Source organism: Otolemur garnettii, unplaced genomic scaffold, assembly GCF_000181295.1.
Source record: "Otolemur garnettii isolate 467f Iridium unplaced genomic scaffold, OtoGar3 scaffold00102, whole genome shotgun sequence".
NCBI classification, from domain to species: domain Eukaryota; kingdom Metazoa; phylum Chordata; class Mammalia; order Primates; family Galagidae; genus Otolemur; species Otolemur garnettii.
Genome location: NW_003852497.1, coordinates 6,145,415 through 6,161,833, shown reverse-complemented (window position 1 = coordinate 6,161,833; position 16,419 = coordinate 6,145,415). Strand labels below are relative to the sequence as shown.

General features: G+C 40.8%; 1 protein-coding gene across 1 annotated transcript in view; it reads left to right on the top strand.

The window, feature by feature from the left end:
* The first annotated feature begins 3,148 nt into the window (after window positions 1-3,148).
* LOC111727366 (pro-neuregulin-1, membrane-bound isoform-like) overlaps window positions 3,149-16,419 on the top strand; it is a 22,433-nt gene continuing 9,162 nt past the window's right edge. Inside the window, exons 1-3 of the mRNA XM_023517017.1 lie at window positions 3,149-3,203; window positions 7,440-7,617; window positions 14,574-14,695. Of these exons, the coding sequence (XP_023372785.1) occupies window positions 3,149-3,203; window positions 7,440-7,617; window positions 14,574-14,695 (355 nt within the window). The remainder of the gene's footprint in view (window positions 3,204-7,439; window positions 7,618-14,573; window positions 14,696-16,419) is intronic.

Here is a 16,419-nt window from a genome sequence, read left to right as displayed (position 1 = left end):
TAATCCCATGAGTCGATGTTCTCAAATGAAGCTTGTTGGACATTTTTTTTTTCTGTCTGAGAGTGAGATGTTCTTGTAATTGGGGACAGCTGTGGTGACAGCATTAATTAGGCAGGCTTGTGGGACACTTGCCGCCCAGCCGCTGGCCACTGGACTGTGAGTTCCTCCAGCATTCTCTGCCAGGGCGTGTGCCTTTACACCTTGAAAGAACAATGATCTGATAGGACACTCTGGCTGCCGCGTCCTCACGTGGGGTTATCACGTTTCTGTGACCTCGGGAGTGAGACACAGCGTTGTTCACCCTTGTGGCGTTTGTCATGTGACGGATAGAACCACACAGTTCAAAAGAATGGCTTTTTTTTTTTTTTTGGTACAATGCCATTCGCAAGTATTCTATTTTATTTCCCCATAAATCATCAGAATAGCTCAGAAAATGCAGCAGCTTCTCCTGTCTTCTTTCTCTTCCAGACTCTCTTTTGCATTTGGAATAAGCGCAGAAATCATCTGTCGTGTAGCATGTCCCGGGTTTCATCAGAAAAATACAGGCGCTATTGATTTATCCATAAACTAAATCTTCAGCACATTTCAACTATAAAATACAGAGAATGGCGAGGGCTTCAGTGTATTGTCCAGTTCTGATTGCTACAGCTAGCAATTCCAGTACACGTTGACTAACAGGGGTGAAAGTGGGCACGCCTGTCTTGTTCCAGATCTTACAGAAAAAGCTTCTGTTTTCCCCCCATTCTGTATGATACTGGCTGCCTCCGACTGACTCTGACAGCTCACTGCTGCCTGTATACCTCAGCTGGATTTGGATCTGCTAAAACGCTATTTGCACTGCCCAGTTATCTCAGCCCTACTTTGAAGCCTGGTCCCGGCGTATTTCCTGGTTAGATTCAGTTTGCTGCTAGTGATACAAAGAAATCAGTGTGAGAATGTTTTGTAGCAAACTATTGAGGAGTCCCTGAATTCCATAGTGACTTCTCTTTCAAATGAAGGCACTTAGATGATTTGCCTGTTCTCAAAATGTCCTTCCTGACCAATGACAGTCCCTTCTCAGCTCGGTGAAGGAGGATCAGGAGTATTCTGTCTTCAACCTGATTCAGCTGGAGCTCGAGGCAGGTCGAGCATGGTGTCACCACATGTGCCAACAGTGACCTTGTTGGGTGACTCTTAATGTAACTCAGCCCTGCCCCTCGCACCGGGAGCAGGGGAGTAAGGCCCACGTGTGTTCTGAAATACGCTCGCTGCCAGAATTTGCTGCCGTTTACCCAGCTCTATTTACACATTTAATCTGATAAGACCAATTTTCCCTTGTACAGCCAAATTCGTGAGTGTCGCTCCGATGGCCAGATGGCAGAGTATAAACTTGATCCGCTCTGTTCAGACCGTGATCGTCTTTGTGAGATAGAGCAGTGAAGGAGAAAGATGATGGGGAAGGAATTCTGGAGACTCGGCCGTCATTCGTCTACCCCTAGCGCGATACTCACGAAAGGACATCCTTCCTGGCCGAGTGATTAATGGTATTCGTGTGGCTTTCAGTAACTGACATAATTGTCAGTCACCCGTTTACACTGTGGGATTTGCACATGTGCAAGATGAGCCTTTTAAAGCTGGTTAGGCCGGGAAACCTTCCCTGGGATCGCAGCTGAATGCTCAGTGTTCCTTGATAATATTTTGCAGGTTTCCTGTTTAATTTGTTCGATGTGCTGAGACTCTGCAGATTAACTGCATAAACACAGGGGTAATGATATGCACTAGCTTTGCATTGTAAGATCTTTCAGGGACCGAAAGTAACAACTTATCTAGTGTCACATGCTATCAGCGTATCTCCGCAGCGCGCACGTGCTTGACATTTGTTTCCTCTTTTTAACAATACAGTGCTGTGTTTGCTAGAGCAGCGCTGATTGTATATGAAAAATAAGGGGACTCTAGGTGATTAAAGCAAGAGGATTGCTTAGAAGAGTGGCTCCTTTATTGCCGATTCATTTTGCTTTTATCACGAATATGGATTCACCCATTAAGTGACTGGAATAAATGCACATGGTGCACATGGTGCGTTAAGTTTTTGTGTGGTCAGAAAAACGGGATTGGCACTGCAGTTTTTTTCTATATTACGTGACATATCAAGTATGAAAACTTTTTAAGTCTATCTAGTATACCCACTTGCATTGAGTTACAGTCAGAAGGCTGATCTTTTTAAAACCTCTAAAACACATACCGCCTGTAAGAAGCAGTATTTTTAAAAAGCACCTGTGAAGTGCCTGGCATTGCTCTGAGGGTTTTTGCCTTTGTTTTCACAGGCTCTTGGTTTTTGCACTTGACAGAGTCTCTGCCTGTGTCGATGCTTTTCTAAGGGTTCATATGATGTTCATATGAATGTCAAGCAGGTTTGAAATAGACTCGGGTGCAGACTCCTTAAGACTTAACACTGTCATTGAATTATTTCAGGGTGTGGAACAAACCACCTCTAGAAACACACTGAAAGAAAAATTGTGAACTGCGGTAGACCAAGTACAATTCATCAGGCTTAAGATTCTCAGACGCTTCTTACATTTGAAGCCTTAGTTTAATGTTGGGCTTGCCTTTAACCAGTTTTAATTAACAGGCCCTTTACTCTTAGAATTGAAAGACAAGCAAAGATTCGTTTTGTAGTTTTTAAATGTAGTGAAAATATTGACCCCCAAGTTTGGACCCCATCCCAGACCTTAATAAAGTAATACCTGGGCGTTACAAAGTATTTGGTATAGTTTTTTTTTTTTTTGTAACAAAATAAAGGAGGTAATTTCATACGAGTAAACTATATGATTAATTATTTTTATTAAATCATACCTTTGTCTATATGTCTGAGAAATGGGTATATGTCTGAAATGCATTCCATTAACATGGCTATTTTGTAATCTCTGATGGAAGAAAATTTATTCTATGGAAAATTGTCTCACCACGTATAGGGGAGAAAAGTGTGCAGACCACACAGGCTTGGGTCCCAGTTTGCATTTTTAGCAAGAATTTGTGATGTTTTCAGGGCTAGTCCAGTAGGGTCTATACCCAAGGAGACACGGGATTTATATGACTGCCAGGTTTGCTGGATACTGGAACTTGGTCTCCGCCCAAGAGTGAGTGAGGAGCTTCGGTACTTCCCGAGAAGATGCCCCCGACAGGAGAACCCCCTCCAGGGGTCACAGCTGTGGTCGTGTGGCTCTGTTAGTGGTACACAAGTTCGTTTCTCCATTTATGCAATGGAGGATTTGGAGTTTACTCCTTAAAAGAGGTACTTTCTGAGAAGCTGGGTATCCTTATGTCATGGAAGTCACCCCTGATTGCCCCACAGGGACGTTACTACAAATGTACTTCTAGGGGTGCAAAGTCAGAGCAGCACTTCTGATAGATTCGAAACTACGTGTCAGAGAGAGAAACTTGGGCTAGCCAGGAGAGGTGTCCTTGAACCCCAAACATCAAGAAATGCTCATACATCAGGCTCAGCTGAAGGAGTGGGTATTTTAGCTAAGAAGGACCTTACATCAGTGCTCTTTTCCCCAGTGCTTCGCACGGTATCTCTCAGGGCAGAGGATGTATCAGTTTCTGCCTGTGAGCCCCAAGGCCAAGGACAGATGCTGACCTGTCCGAAGAGGGAAGTTCTTTCCATCAAAAGACTTTGTGGGATTGGAGCCCTAAAGTCATGGCCGTGAGGTTGGACCAAATGACCAAATGAGGATTTCAGTGCCGTTCCACACACAAAATTTGAATGGCTTAAATTATTAATTAAGTTGTCAATTACCGGCACGAACATTTGCAAGAATTTCTTTCGTGACTACCAACCTAACCAAGTCTTTAAAAGTACTTAGTGATGGCCTGGGTCTTTAATGTCAGAAGGACAACACAAAAAAGGCCGGAAAAGAAAGAGAGACCAGGACTCTTTCTGTTGTTCTTCTGTCTCTCTGTACGCGTTTGTAGGTGTGTGTATTAATGTATTTCCTACTTGCTAAATCATCTGAAGTTTGGTTGAAAACATCAGGACATTTCACCCCTAAATACTTCAGCGGATGCCTCCTGAGAACAAGGAGATTCTTTTGCATCATCAAGATGCGATGATTACACTTGAGAAATTTAATTTTGATGCATTATTATTATTTGTTTATTTATTTATTTATTTTGAGATAGACTCTCACCATATCACCCTCAGTAGAGCGCTATGGCATCACAGCTCACAGCAATCTCAAACTCTTGGGCTCAAGCGATTCTCTTGCCTCAGCCTCCCGAGTAGCTGGGACTACGGGCACCTGCCGCAATGTCCGGCTACTTTTTCTTTTTTTGTACTTGTGGTTGTCATTGTTTCAGCAGGCTGGGGCCAGGCTTGAACTTGACAGCCTCCTTGTATGTGGCTGGGGCTCTACTCACCAAGCTATGGTGCAGAGCCTGATGCCTTATTTTTATTCAGATTTCCCCAACAGCCCAATAAGTCTTTAGTAACTGCTTTTCTCCTTGAAGCAGGCAGTGGACACACGTTACATTAGTTGTCCTGTCTCTTTAACTTCCTTTGCACCAGATGACTTTCCCGGCCTCCTTGCCTCATTCATGATATTCACATTTCTAAAGCCTTGAGCAGTTTGCTTGTAGAGTGTCACTCAATACGAATCTGTCGGATTGTTTCCTTGTGTCTGAAATCAAGATTGGTTTCAATAAACAAGAAATATTAACAAGGGAAGAGAGAGGGAGGAAGGGGGGAGAGAGAAAGAATAAGAGCAAAGAGGAAAAAAGAGATGCAGACAGGTGTCACGATAAAATGTTTATCCAAATTAAAGAAAACCGTCTAGTGGACATGCCCAGGGTGTCCTGATACCCAGGTGTATGGAGTGGTATGTGAGGGGACGAGGTGCTGACTGAGAGTTAAGGGTGTCGGAAGTACAGCCGACCCTCGGACAATGCAGGGGTTAGGGGACCAACCCCTCTGAATTGAAAATCAACGTATAACTTTGTTTCTTTATTTTAATGTTGAATATCCATCTATATTTTTATTTTTTGGTCTTCTTTTTTATTATCAATTTTTGAAACTAAATCACAGCTGTGTACATTCATGCATTTATGGGGTACAATGTGCTGGTTTTATATACACTTTGAAACACAACAAACTGGTTAACACAGCCTTCGCTGCACTTTCTTAATCGTGTTAAGACATTTATACTCTATACTTAGTAGATTTGACATGTGCGCTTGTAAAATGGACCATACTTTTCCAACGTTCCAATGGTTTTTGCTGCAATAGTTGATTAACACGTTCTGTATGTATATATATCACATGCTGAATTCTTACAGTGAAGTAGGCTAGAGAAAAGTTATTAAGAAAATCACGAAGGGAGAGAAAATACATTTGCTGTTCAGGAAGTGGACGTGCATTGTCCTAAAGGCCTTCGACCTCCTCATCTTCACGGTGAGTGGACTGAGGCAGAGGAGGAGGCAGAGGAGGGCTTGGCCTGCCTGTCGCGTGGACGGCAGAGGTGGGAGGACTTCTGGGTGTGAGTGGATCAGTGCCCTTCAAGCCCATGTTGTCCCAGAGTCAACAGCACGGGATGTAGGGCATTTTGTTTATTTAGAGGCCAGGGAATAAACCTTGCAAGTTTTGTTTGTGTTCCCAGTTAAATGTAAGATCCACTGGGCAGGGAACACTGAAACAAATTCTTTTAATGTATGCATAAAATAATAAGGCAATTTATTTCTTTAATATATGTAAACCTGTTTCTTTGGTGCCATTTAGCTCCAGCAGACCTGTTGCTTCCAAACCCTTCCCCAGACTCAACAAAATTAAGAATGATCTTAAGGGGTTAATGGAAATAGACACTGTTCCACATAGGTGAGAATGTAGCCTGTTTTTAAAAACCTCCAAAACAGAGATTCATAAACTACATTTTAAAAAGATGATCTCCATGAAAGCTGTTCAGAAAGTAAATCTTATTTTCAAAATGTCAAAAAAGGCAGACAAAGAACCCGACGTAATCATCAGGCACCAGAGGCTAAGAACAGCTGAGATAAGTTTCCTAACTTGCCAGTGTGCCTCCATCTCATCTCCCAGGTGTCAAATAAATAAAAAGCAGGGTGTGTAAGTGTGGGAATACTGCTAAGAAATCACAGCGTTCCCGTGGTTTTCTCTGTGATTTATTGGAACCTTCACCAGCTCATTCTTGACAGTTTGGGGATTTACGTGGGACGGGCAGCCCAGTTGTAGAAAAACTCGTACAGCACCTGAGCAGGGAAGTTACTGTAGTTGGTGTTCACATCTTAGGTGGCCCCCATGCTGTCCTGGGAGTCTTGCTCTGTGAGTTATCTGCTGAATCACTGAGGGATGCTCTCCTCTCCCCAGGCTTACTTTTTGGGATTTTCTGCCAATTCTAGAGTTGGCTTTTTCAATACTCAGTAGAAACTGAGAGTGGTTGAGATCTCAGGTGTTATGAGGTTGATTATGAAGTGAAATTGGCATGTAGAGAAAAATCCATTTGCCTATGCTTTTTAAAAACATTTTTATTATGAAAAAAAAATCAGACGTAATCTATAGAATTACACAAGAAACCACCACATATTATCAATTTCCATATTATCAGCTTCTTGGTAATTTTTTTTTTACCTTTATGCCTATCCATCCACTATCCAGAGGATGTGTTTTTTAAGCAGTCTTGTTTATGTGAGAATGGAATATAGGTGTGTCATGATTTCTCCAAGTTATGAACAAGTTTAAGTACTCGTGGCCTCTGTTGAGAAGGTGGAGAAGCCCCAAATCTAATCAGACTGATAATTTGATGTGCGTGAGTGCTGTAGTTATCCGGAAGGGTCATTTAGGGTGCATGGGATACCAACTGTGTAGGTCCAGGAAAAGCGTGATATCACCAAAGAATTTCTGTCTTTTGGCAAAAGGCATCCTGGTGGAGATGGATGAGTTGTGTTTTGGGCCCCAAGTCTCTGCAAACTTTGTAACCATGGATAAGTCAGCCACTTATCTCTGAAATTAAACTTCCTAATTAAAAAAAAAAAATTAGCGTGATGCTTTCTGCACTCACTCACGGAGCTGTGATAAATTGTGATTGGGGACGGGATCGTACCTGGTTGCCCAGTGTCCTATAGCACAGGCTGTCGGTTCTTTGAAATTATCAGTGTGGCGGGTCTTCAATGGCATCAGAGACTATAAAGGGGCAGAAGGTCACTAGAGTTTGTTTTTAGAAATAGTTTCGCACTCTAGGCTCTTTTTTTTCTGAGTATATTTTAGTTGAACGTTCTGTTTTTCTCCACGTTGAGATTTATTGTTTGCTCGCCCTTTGGGAATTGTTGTCCCTCTCAGTTCAGCAAAACTTTGGGGATGGTGCCGTGATCAGCCTGACCCGACGCTAAGGAGACTTTCTTTGAGAGACTGCCTGGTGATCAGAACTCTTCTCCTTCTCTTTTCTGTCTTTTAGCCTTGCCTCCCCGATTGAAAGAGATGAAAAGCCAGGAGTCAGCTGCAGGCTCCAAACTAGTCCTGCGCTGTGAAACCAGCTCTGAGTACTCCTCTCTCAAATTCAAGTGGTTCAAGAACGGGTATGAATTGAACCGAAAAAACAAACCACAGAACATCAAGATACAGAAAAAGCCAGGGTAAGTGGAACATGTGTAACAGCAGGGGCCGCCCCTTTTGATAAGGTGGCAGAACACGTAAGAATTCTTTAGACCCTCATAAATGAATTTGCAGTCAAACAGCATGGTACACGATCAGTGAAAGGGTTTTTCATTCTATAATGGCAAGAAATTGTTATCATCGCCCAGGAAAGAATCCAGAGTTTCTGATGCTTACAACTTCTGGGTGAGGAAAGGAAAGGATGGGTGGAGAAAGAATAGAAAAAGGGGGGAAGATGGAAGGGAGGAAGGAAGGTAGCATAAGTGGTAGATGTTAAAATCCAATCTCTTTAAAATAAAGAAATGCTGTTTAGAGTATCCGTGCCTTCTAATATGAAGTCCTGACTTCATTATAAGCCTTAACATGGGTAGAGTTGCAATGTCATCAGGCGGCTCTGAACTATTTTCAAACAAAGGGTTAATATACGTAGTTATATCTAGTGAGAATTTTTAGCCAAGAATTCTATTAAAGGACATCACCACTACAAAAGATTATCAAATAAGGTAAACTTGGTTAGCAAAGAATCTTTAAATTTCCTCCCCTCCTGAGGAAGGTTTCATGTGATTCTTGTGACAACCTGGTAAGGTGTGTTCTTTACTCTAGAATAATCCTGCTCTGTTATCCCTACATTCTTCATTTATTTCCCTATTTAAAATGGTTTCTTCTAATATCAGACTACATTTTGAAATTAGAGTGGGTACAGCAGGTTGGATTTCTGCTTCTCAACAGTCCCTTCAACGAGTCTGATGGTACGTAGTGGTTCTAAGCAGAGAATGCCAGTAAAATCTCAGGTGTGATAACAGAAGTCACAGAAAGATCTCGCCCTATCCTTTGAATTGATGTGACATTTACCAGAAAACTTTCCCGGGTTCATCAGCAAGTGAGAACGCAGGGCTTATAACGAGAATTTAATTTAACCTTTTCGAAGTACGTAGCTGCCCTGATAAGTATAATGAGGGTTTTTTCCCCTAGCTTCTGAGATTTTTATTAACTACCCTGCTTACTCTTGTTATTGATCATGTCAGCGAGATCTGTTGATTTGGAAGTATAATAAAGCATTAGAGAAAGGATACCACTTCTTGTACCGGATGGTATTTCAAAGCTAAAAAATATAGTAGTGTCAGAAGACACGGTGTTTTTGTATATAATCTTACATAATTTTTTAACAGCATTTCAATATGTAGTAGGGGCAGCTGAACAGTTAGCACATGGTGACTGTCTAATTTTGCAGATTGAGAAATTGAGGGCAAAAACTGTTTTATGGAGTCAACAAGTAAGAAACTCAGCAGCAACACAAATCTAGTTCTTGGGTTCCTTAAGGTTGCCTTCTGTCTTCAAAAATGAAGAGCATCCAGGATCAAGAACGTGTGCCTGTCGGGAGGAGGAGAGACAGTGAAAGAACTGAAAAGAGGAGAGGGGTTCTTCTAAAGAGGTGCAGCAAGGGAAAAATACGTTTAGATACTGGACTGAAAAGATTCTGGGTCTTTGTTTTTCAGCAGACAAGTTAGTAGCAAACAAAGTTGTCTGCAGGTACAGGGTAACCTCTCATGTATTGCTACGGGGTTGTCAAATCTATCGGTAATATTTAAGTACCCCAAAAGGCTTTATGCTAGGATAGGGTGACCAGATTTTAACATCGGTAAAGCGGGACAACATGGCGGGGGGAGGGGGACATGGGGCAGGGCGGGGCCTGACAACAATGCAAACTTTGATAAGCAGTTCTCGATAATCACTTCCCAGCAATTCCTTGTTATTATTACAGTTTAACATTATCAAAAATAATATAAAACTCATATCCTGGCGAAATAGCCACATGGCAGCCGAAAACCGTATATTCCCTTCTTGTTCTCCCACCCGTTCGTGCATTCTTTCCAAAAATCTGGACTTTTTAAAAATGCCACAGGATGCGAGACAAATTGTTCAAAAGTGGGACTGTCCCACCAAAATCGGGACATCTGGTCACCCTATGCTAGGAGCGTGCAGAAATCCAAGAGGGACAGGATATTAGGTCTGTGTGCAGCAAGCCATAACATTGCATAGAGATTATCTGCTTCGGCCTTAAATAAAACCTTAAGAATTCCAGAACTCTGTGCTGAAACGCTCTTAGAGGTGGGGAGGAGGGACAGAGGGAAGGGAGCTCCATCTAGGTTGAGGAGTAAAAGAAATTATCTAAAGACTGCAAATACTCAGTCTGCTGATACTGGAGAGAAGCAGATGAAGTTAGGTAGATGAGGTATAACATAAAGAATTCAAAACTGAGTAGAACGGATGTGCTTTGGAAAGATACACATGTCCTTAAGAGGTCATTTCTTACCTGGCTTGGATGACCTGTTCAGTCTCATTAGTATTCAGACCGGCGTCTTTATTTTGGCTTCATGGGTCCAGACAGCTAAGAACACTGTCTACATATTAAAAAAATCCCATTAAACCAGAAAGGCCAAGAGTTAGAAATTACTTCTATTAAACAGTAACCTTGCTAGAAAGAATTAAATGGAGAAAAATTTATTCAGGTGGTGTGACTGCAAATCACTCCTACAAAACATTTGACATACTTGATCTAAAAGTAAGACCACAGACTTTGTGCTGAGTGGACAGCTACTGGATAAGTGATCACCTTATCAGCTTTCAAAGTTGAGCATTTTGTCATTTTTGAAGTTGTACCTTTTTTTTTAAAAACATTGTAGTAGCAGATTTTGTTAAGGTTCAAGGATCCAACTGAATCTAAATTGAATTAACATTTACAAAGTACACTATTCAGTTTATTCTGTAAATATCAGTAAAATGAACATTATTCTTTTTTTGCAGTTTTGGCTGCACTTGAACCTGCCACCCCCAGTATATGGGGCTGGCGCCCTACTCCTTGAGCCACAGGTGCCACCCGAACATTATTCTTTTTATACCCATTAAAACATTAATATCCTGAGAATGAAGGAAACTAAATTTCTCCCTACGAATCACAGCAGTCAAGCTTAGATCTGAAATAGGCCTAAGCCTTGTGTGATTTTGTTTTATATTTATAGTAAGAATACAGGGCTCAGCTCCCATAGTATAGTGGTTAGGGTGCCAGCCTCATACACCAAGGGTGGTGGGTTCGAACCCAGCCTGGGCCATCTAAAAATAAAATAAAAAAGGAAACTTCTTTGGGCAGCACCTGTGGCTCAGTGGGTAGGGCACCAACCCCCTATACTGAGGGAGGTGGGTTCGAACCCAGCCCCAGCCAAACTGCAACAAAAAAATAGCCAGGTGTTGTGGCGGGGCACCTATAGTCCCTGCTACTCAGGCAGCTGAGGTAAGAGAATCGCCTAAGCCCAGGAATTGGAGGTTGCTGTGAGCTGTGACACCCCAGCACTCTACTGAGGGTGATAAAGTGAGACTCTGTCTCTAAAAAAAAAAAAAAAAGAATACAGGGCTCAGGCTTAGGGTAATAGCTTTAATAAAAACATAATCTTAATTTTCAGGTTCACCTGTGAGTTAATAATTTTTCATTACTAAGAAATTTAGGCTATTAATGTTTTGGAGTAGTTGGCTGGTTATGTGACTTAAGCTTTATCGTATGCTACGGTCAATCAAGCAGAAGTGGTGAATTTCAGGTTGAGATTTAGGATTTCCCTGGGATTGTCTTGGTTTAAATAAACATTGGCCTTTCTCAGCTCTTACCCCCACGCTCTTTGAACTATTTTCTAATTCTTAGTCTAAACTTTTTTCACATTTTATAATCTCAGTTATACAGAGCAGCCAGAATTTCCTTTTAATCCCTTAGTATCATGAAAAGATCTCACAGCATTATGCAGTTTCTAGTATTTTGTAAAATCCTGATCTTCTTTGACCAGTACGCCTGTAAACTATATTCCTACAGGCTCTTCTGTGATTTCAAGTTCACACGGGAGCCATCGTTTTATTAGACTAAGCCGGATGTGGGCCCAGTTAAAAGACTGGGAAGCTGCCCTCCCGTTAGGTGTCCGCCCATCCCTTTCTTCTTGTTTTCTTTGCCTGGTGGATGATTTTGATCAAGAAAACTAGTGGAAGATCTCAGTGTGTGACAGAGTCATATTCAGAGGCTCTCGGTCAGACCTCATTTAAATCTCTTTTCTGCATTCACTATATTAAACAAACAACTTCCTATTGTTTGTGAGTTTCACACTCTTCTGGACGCCCTTGGTATTGCCCAAGCTGTTCATTTTAGCGCTTACATATTTTGATTTTGTTTAATATTGGCTCTGATGGTTTGTTCACATTTTAAAAAAATTTTTTAAGAGACTGGGTGCAGTGACTCCCTTCTCTAATCTTACCTTTTTGGGAAGCTGAGGTGGGAGGATTACTTGAGGTCAGGAGTTAGAGACCAGCCTGAGCAAGAGTGAGACTCCGTCTCTACTAAAATAATAGATACCTTAGGGGAGATGGTGGTGGTCTGCTGTGGTCCCAGCTACTCAGGAGGCTGAGGCTGAAGCAGAAGGATTGCTTGAGCCCAGGAGTTTGAGCTTGTTGTGAGCTAGTCTGAGGCCACAGCACTCTAGCCAAGGTGACAGAGCGGGAAAAAAAAGTTAAGGATGAGGATCTGATTTAAGCATTCATTTCAAAACAGGATTTTGTTGCAAAAATAGTTGAAACCACTGATCTGATTTAATCTTACTTTGCATGGAGATGTTCTTGTAAGATATGCTTGGCAGGTGGCTATCCAGACTTGAATCTTTCCAAAGAGTAAACCTAACTTTCACATGACACCCTATCCATTTTGGAATGCTCAAAAAATTCTTCCTTACACTATTATCCAAAACATGCCTACTTTTTCCAGTAAGACTTCGTTTTCCTGTAAGACTCAGCAATCCCAAGTAATTTCCTGTTCCGGATGACAGCCAGGAAATATATGTAAATAGCTCCATTCTTCATTCATAATTGCCTGCTAGTGGCACCTCTGTTTCTTCAACAGAATCCTTTCTAGTGATAAGATTGCTAGGCCTGATTCAATTCTGATCACCCTCTTCTAAAGTCCTCTAAATACTGTTATTTCTCCTCACATGTCTCTCCGAAGCATAATTCGGTATTCTTGATGTGATCCAGGCAACGAGCTAGGTATTAGGACTTTTATCCAATTTGATGCAAGCTCTGCTTTCGTAATCAACTTAGTAGCTTCAGTATGTGTAAGTTTCTTTTTTTCTTCCTTCTTTTTAAAGTAGTTTTCACAAAATGGGTTCATGTTAAATGTGTGGCTAATTGAAATCCTTTTTTTCCTGCATATCTTGTAGTTGAGGCCTATGGCTCTTCTGTTGTATTTCTGCCAGAGCTATAAACCGGAATGTATTTGTTAGGCCTGTCTTGATTAAATTGAATCTCATTCTTGGCCCATTGATGTTCTGTCCTAGAATTCCCCAGGGATTTCTCTACAGAAAGGATTCTATGGCCACATACCATGCTTCCCTTAGAGAGTCACAGTACGGCATTTGCATAAAAGCTACCAAGAAGTACTGTTGTAATGCGGGCTATTGAACTTTGTTTAATACACCATTTATTTTAGCACCACACATTTTTTTCTTTATTTTTTCTTGCTTTCTCCTTTTTTTTTTTACAGCATAACATTTGATTACATTACTAAAGATAGACTTCCAGAAAACACTCCCCAGACCTATTAGGAGAATGTTGATTTTAAGAACTATTCCTTTAAGATCGTGTTAATTGTAGATTTGGTAACCATGTTTCTTATAGTTCTATCCAGCTAAATAGTTACGATATTAATTGCAGAGGGTCAAGAAGGAGTTCTTTACATACAGGGTTATTCCTAGATTGATATGAATAGGGAAGAAGGGCTATTCTTGAGGGTATTGGAATAATTTCAGAACTGTTGTGCTTTCTTGGGACATAATAATCCTAGCTCATAATTTTGGGACTTAGCAAGAAAAGTTACTGTTACTGTAGGAATTTAGGTCTCCTCTGATGGTCTGATGTTAAAAATCAGGTTATTTCTTCTTCATCATGATACTGTTCATGATTTTTCTGTTATTGTTAATGGTTTCATGGTCATACATGAAAATTCGTTCAGCAAACTGTGTTGAACATTGTTATTACAATATTATAATAAACGTTATTACAGCATTTATCCCATTGTTTATAAATAGCTGATAATTCATTAAAAACTCTTTTATTTGAATACTCTAAAACAGGCTTTAGTAAATGCCGAACCAATCCCAGTCCTCAGTTTTTATATCCTGGAAATTGCTTAAATTATAGGCTATGCACAATAGTGAAACACAGAAAAATGAAAATTGCAATGCTGCCCATGTTCCAAAAAATGGGGAATATTGATTTAATATTTAGAGTTTTCTAAAAACCTGTAATACTGTTGTATGAATATTTATCCCAGTATTAAGAACCTTTCCTGTGATACTGTGTTTCTAGTCATGAGAATTTTAAGGGAAGATATTTGTCTTTTCTGTTCTTTTCGGAAATGATAAATCCTCTTCATTCACACATAAGATTATTCTTGATGTTTCTGTATGAAGAGAGAAGTACAGAAAATTTTTATCTTTTCTAAGCTTCATTAAGTATCTGTCTTTACTAGGTTTATAAGAAATGATTTTATACTTTTTTTTCTTCTCAAACCCTAGTGGCCAGTGACATTTAGACATAGCGAGGAAAGAAAATTTACCAATTGGGCTTAAAAATCTAAGGAAGTAGAGGAGGAAAAATTAACAGCTCCTTTAAATGACTGATATGTGATAAAATTAAGATTATATCCATGGCATAGCTTAAAAGTGATGCATGCCACTTTTACTCTAGGTAAAATCATGCAGTTGAATCGATGTCATAACGATTTACATTTTAACTGATATATGTAGGGTGAGGAAGGGTTGTTTGAGGACTCTGTAGGTATAGAAAAATACATTTGATACTCCGTGGGTTTCTGTGTTCCCTTCTTAACATCACTTGGGTCCTGATTTTATAGGAAGTCTGAACTTCGCATTAACAAAGCCTCACTTGCTGATTCTGGAGAGTACATGTGCAAAGTCATCAGCAAACTGGGAAATGACAGCGCCTCTGCCAACATCACCATCGTGGATTCCAACGGTAAGAGATTCCCGCTGCATTCTGCTCCTCCGTCTGTAGGGGGCGTGATCAAGACCCGTGGTAAGGCGCCCCAGAAATGGGTGTGTGAAATCTCATTGTGAATACATTAAAAACAGAGGAAGAAAACCCGGCCTTTCAAGTATCTTGTGTGTCCTCCAGAAACCCATGTATACACCTGAAATATGCACAGATTTCTAAAAAAGATCTGAACAAGGCCATGAGTAGCATGGATAGGATGCCTTGTTAAAAGATGGAGGTTATCGGTCCTTGTGTTGGTTGGGAAGGGCAGTCAAATCTTTGGCTTTGTTAACAACAGAACACAGTCATTCATATATATGGATGCATGCCCAGAATATATTTATATACACATACAAAATATTATGTCTACATACCTGTACATATATTAACGCATGTGTATAGTGCGTCTGTGTGTACATGTACACGATACAGTCCTGACTCAGTATCAGCCATTTTTATGCCCACATATGTTTTTAAATGATTACATCTGGCTCTAGGTAGGAGAAGGTTAGGCCTAGTAAATTTTTTTTTAGGCCTATTAATTTAAAAATTAGGGAGAGTCTCAGAGGCAGTGGGTTTCTAACCATGCATAGGCTTTAGCCTCAGCTTATCTCAGAGCAGCCCCAGGGAATATTTGTTTAACAATTGAACGCCTTGGAGGTAGAAAGCCCCACCTACCCTCTGAGTCATTTCTGAGTTTTTTTGTTTGTTTGTTTGCTTGTTTTTTTTGAGACGGAGCCTCAAGCTGTCCCCCTGGGCAGAGTGCCATGGCATCACGCTCACAGCAACCTCCAACTCCTGGGCTCAAGGGAGTCTCCTGCCTCAGCCTCCCAAGTAGCTGGGACTACAGGCGCCCGTCACAATGCCCGGCCATTTTTTGGTTGCAGCCATCATTGTTGTTTGGCGGCTTGGGCTGGGGATTCGAACCCGCCACCTTAGGTGTATGTGACTGGCACCTTAGCCACTTGAGCCACAGGTGCCGAGCCTCATTTCTGAGTTTTTTAGGGAAAGTAGAAGCCTCCGGCTGGTGGCTCTCTGTTTCATAATACCCCTGCACTCCACAATTTGATAGAGTTGTCTCCAGGAGCTGACAGAAACTTAGCAATGCTTCTTAAAAGATCTTGGAATAATCAAATGTCACTTCAAAATCTTTGGTGGTGCTTCCCCTTTTGGAATTAGGCCAGTTAACTATTGCCTTTCCAAAGGCATCTGTTACAAAACCAAGCCTAGGTGCATGGCTCCTTGGTAGTAGATTAAGAAAAGGGGAGGGCAAACTAACTTGAAGGGTTAGTTCAGTGTTTTTCCACCTTTTTTATCTCTATAGGGCACAGGTGAGCCTACAGGTAAATCTCTGTGGCACATTTAAATTATGTTGACCTAAAATAAAAGAGAAAAAGAATATGCTTACTGTGCTTTGGACTTCTTTCAAAAGTAATTTAATTAATGATCTTTTTTTTTTTTTAATTTCTTCTTTTTTTTTTTATTGAATGGTAACTGTGTACATTGATGCACTTTGGGGGTACAGAGCCTTCATGTAACTTTCTTAGTTATTATGTTAAAACATTCATATTCTACTCATAAAAAGATTCACTTGTACCCTTGTAAGATGAACCACAGAAGTAAAAATTCTTCGCAGGACGCCTAAGAGCCTGTTACTGCACACCGGTTGAAAATCACTAGGTTAATTCCCTGGGTGACTAATGTAG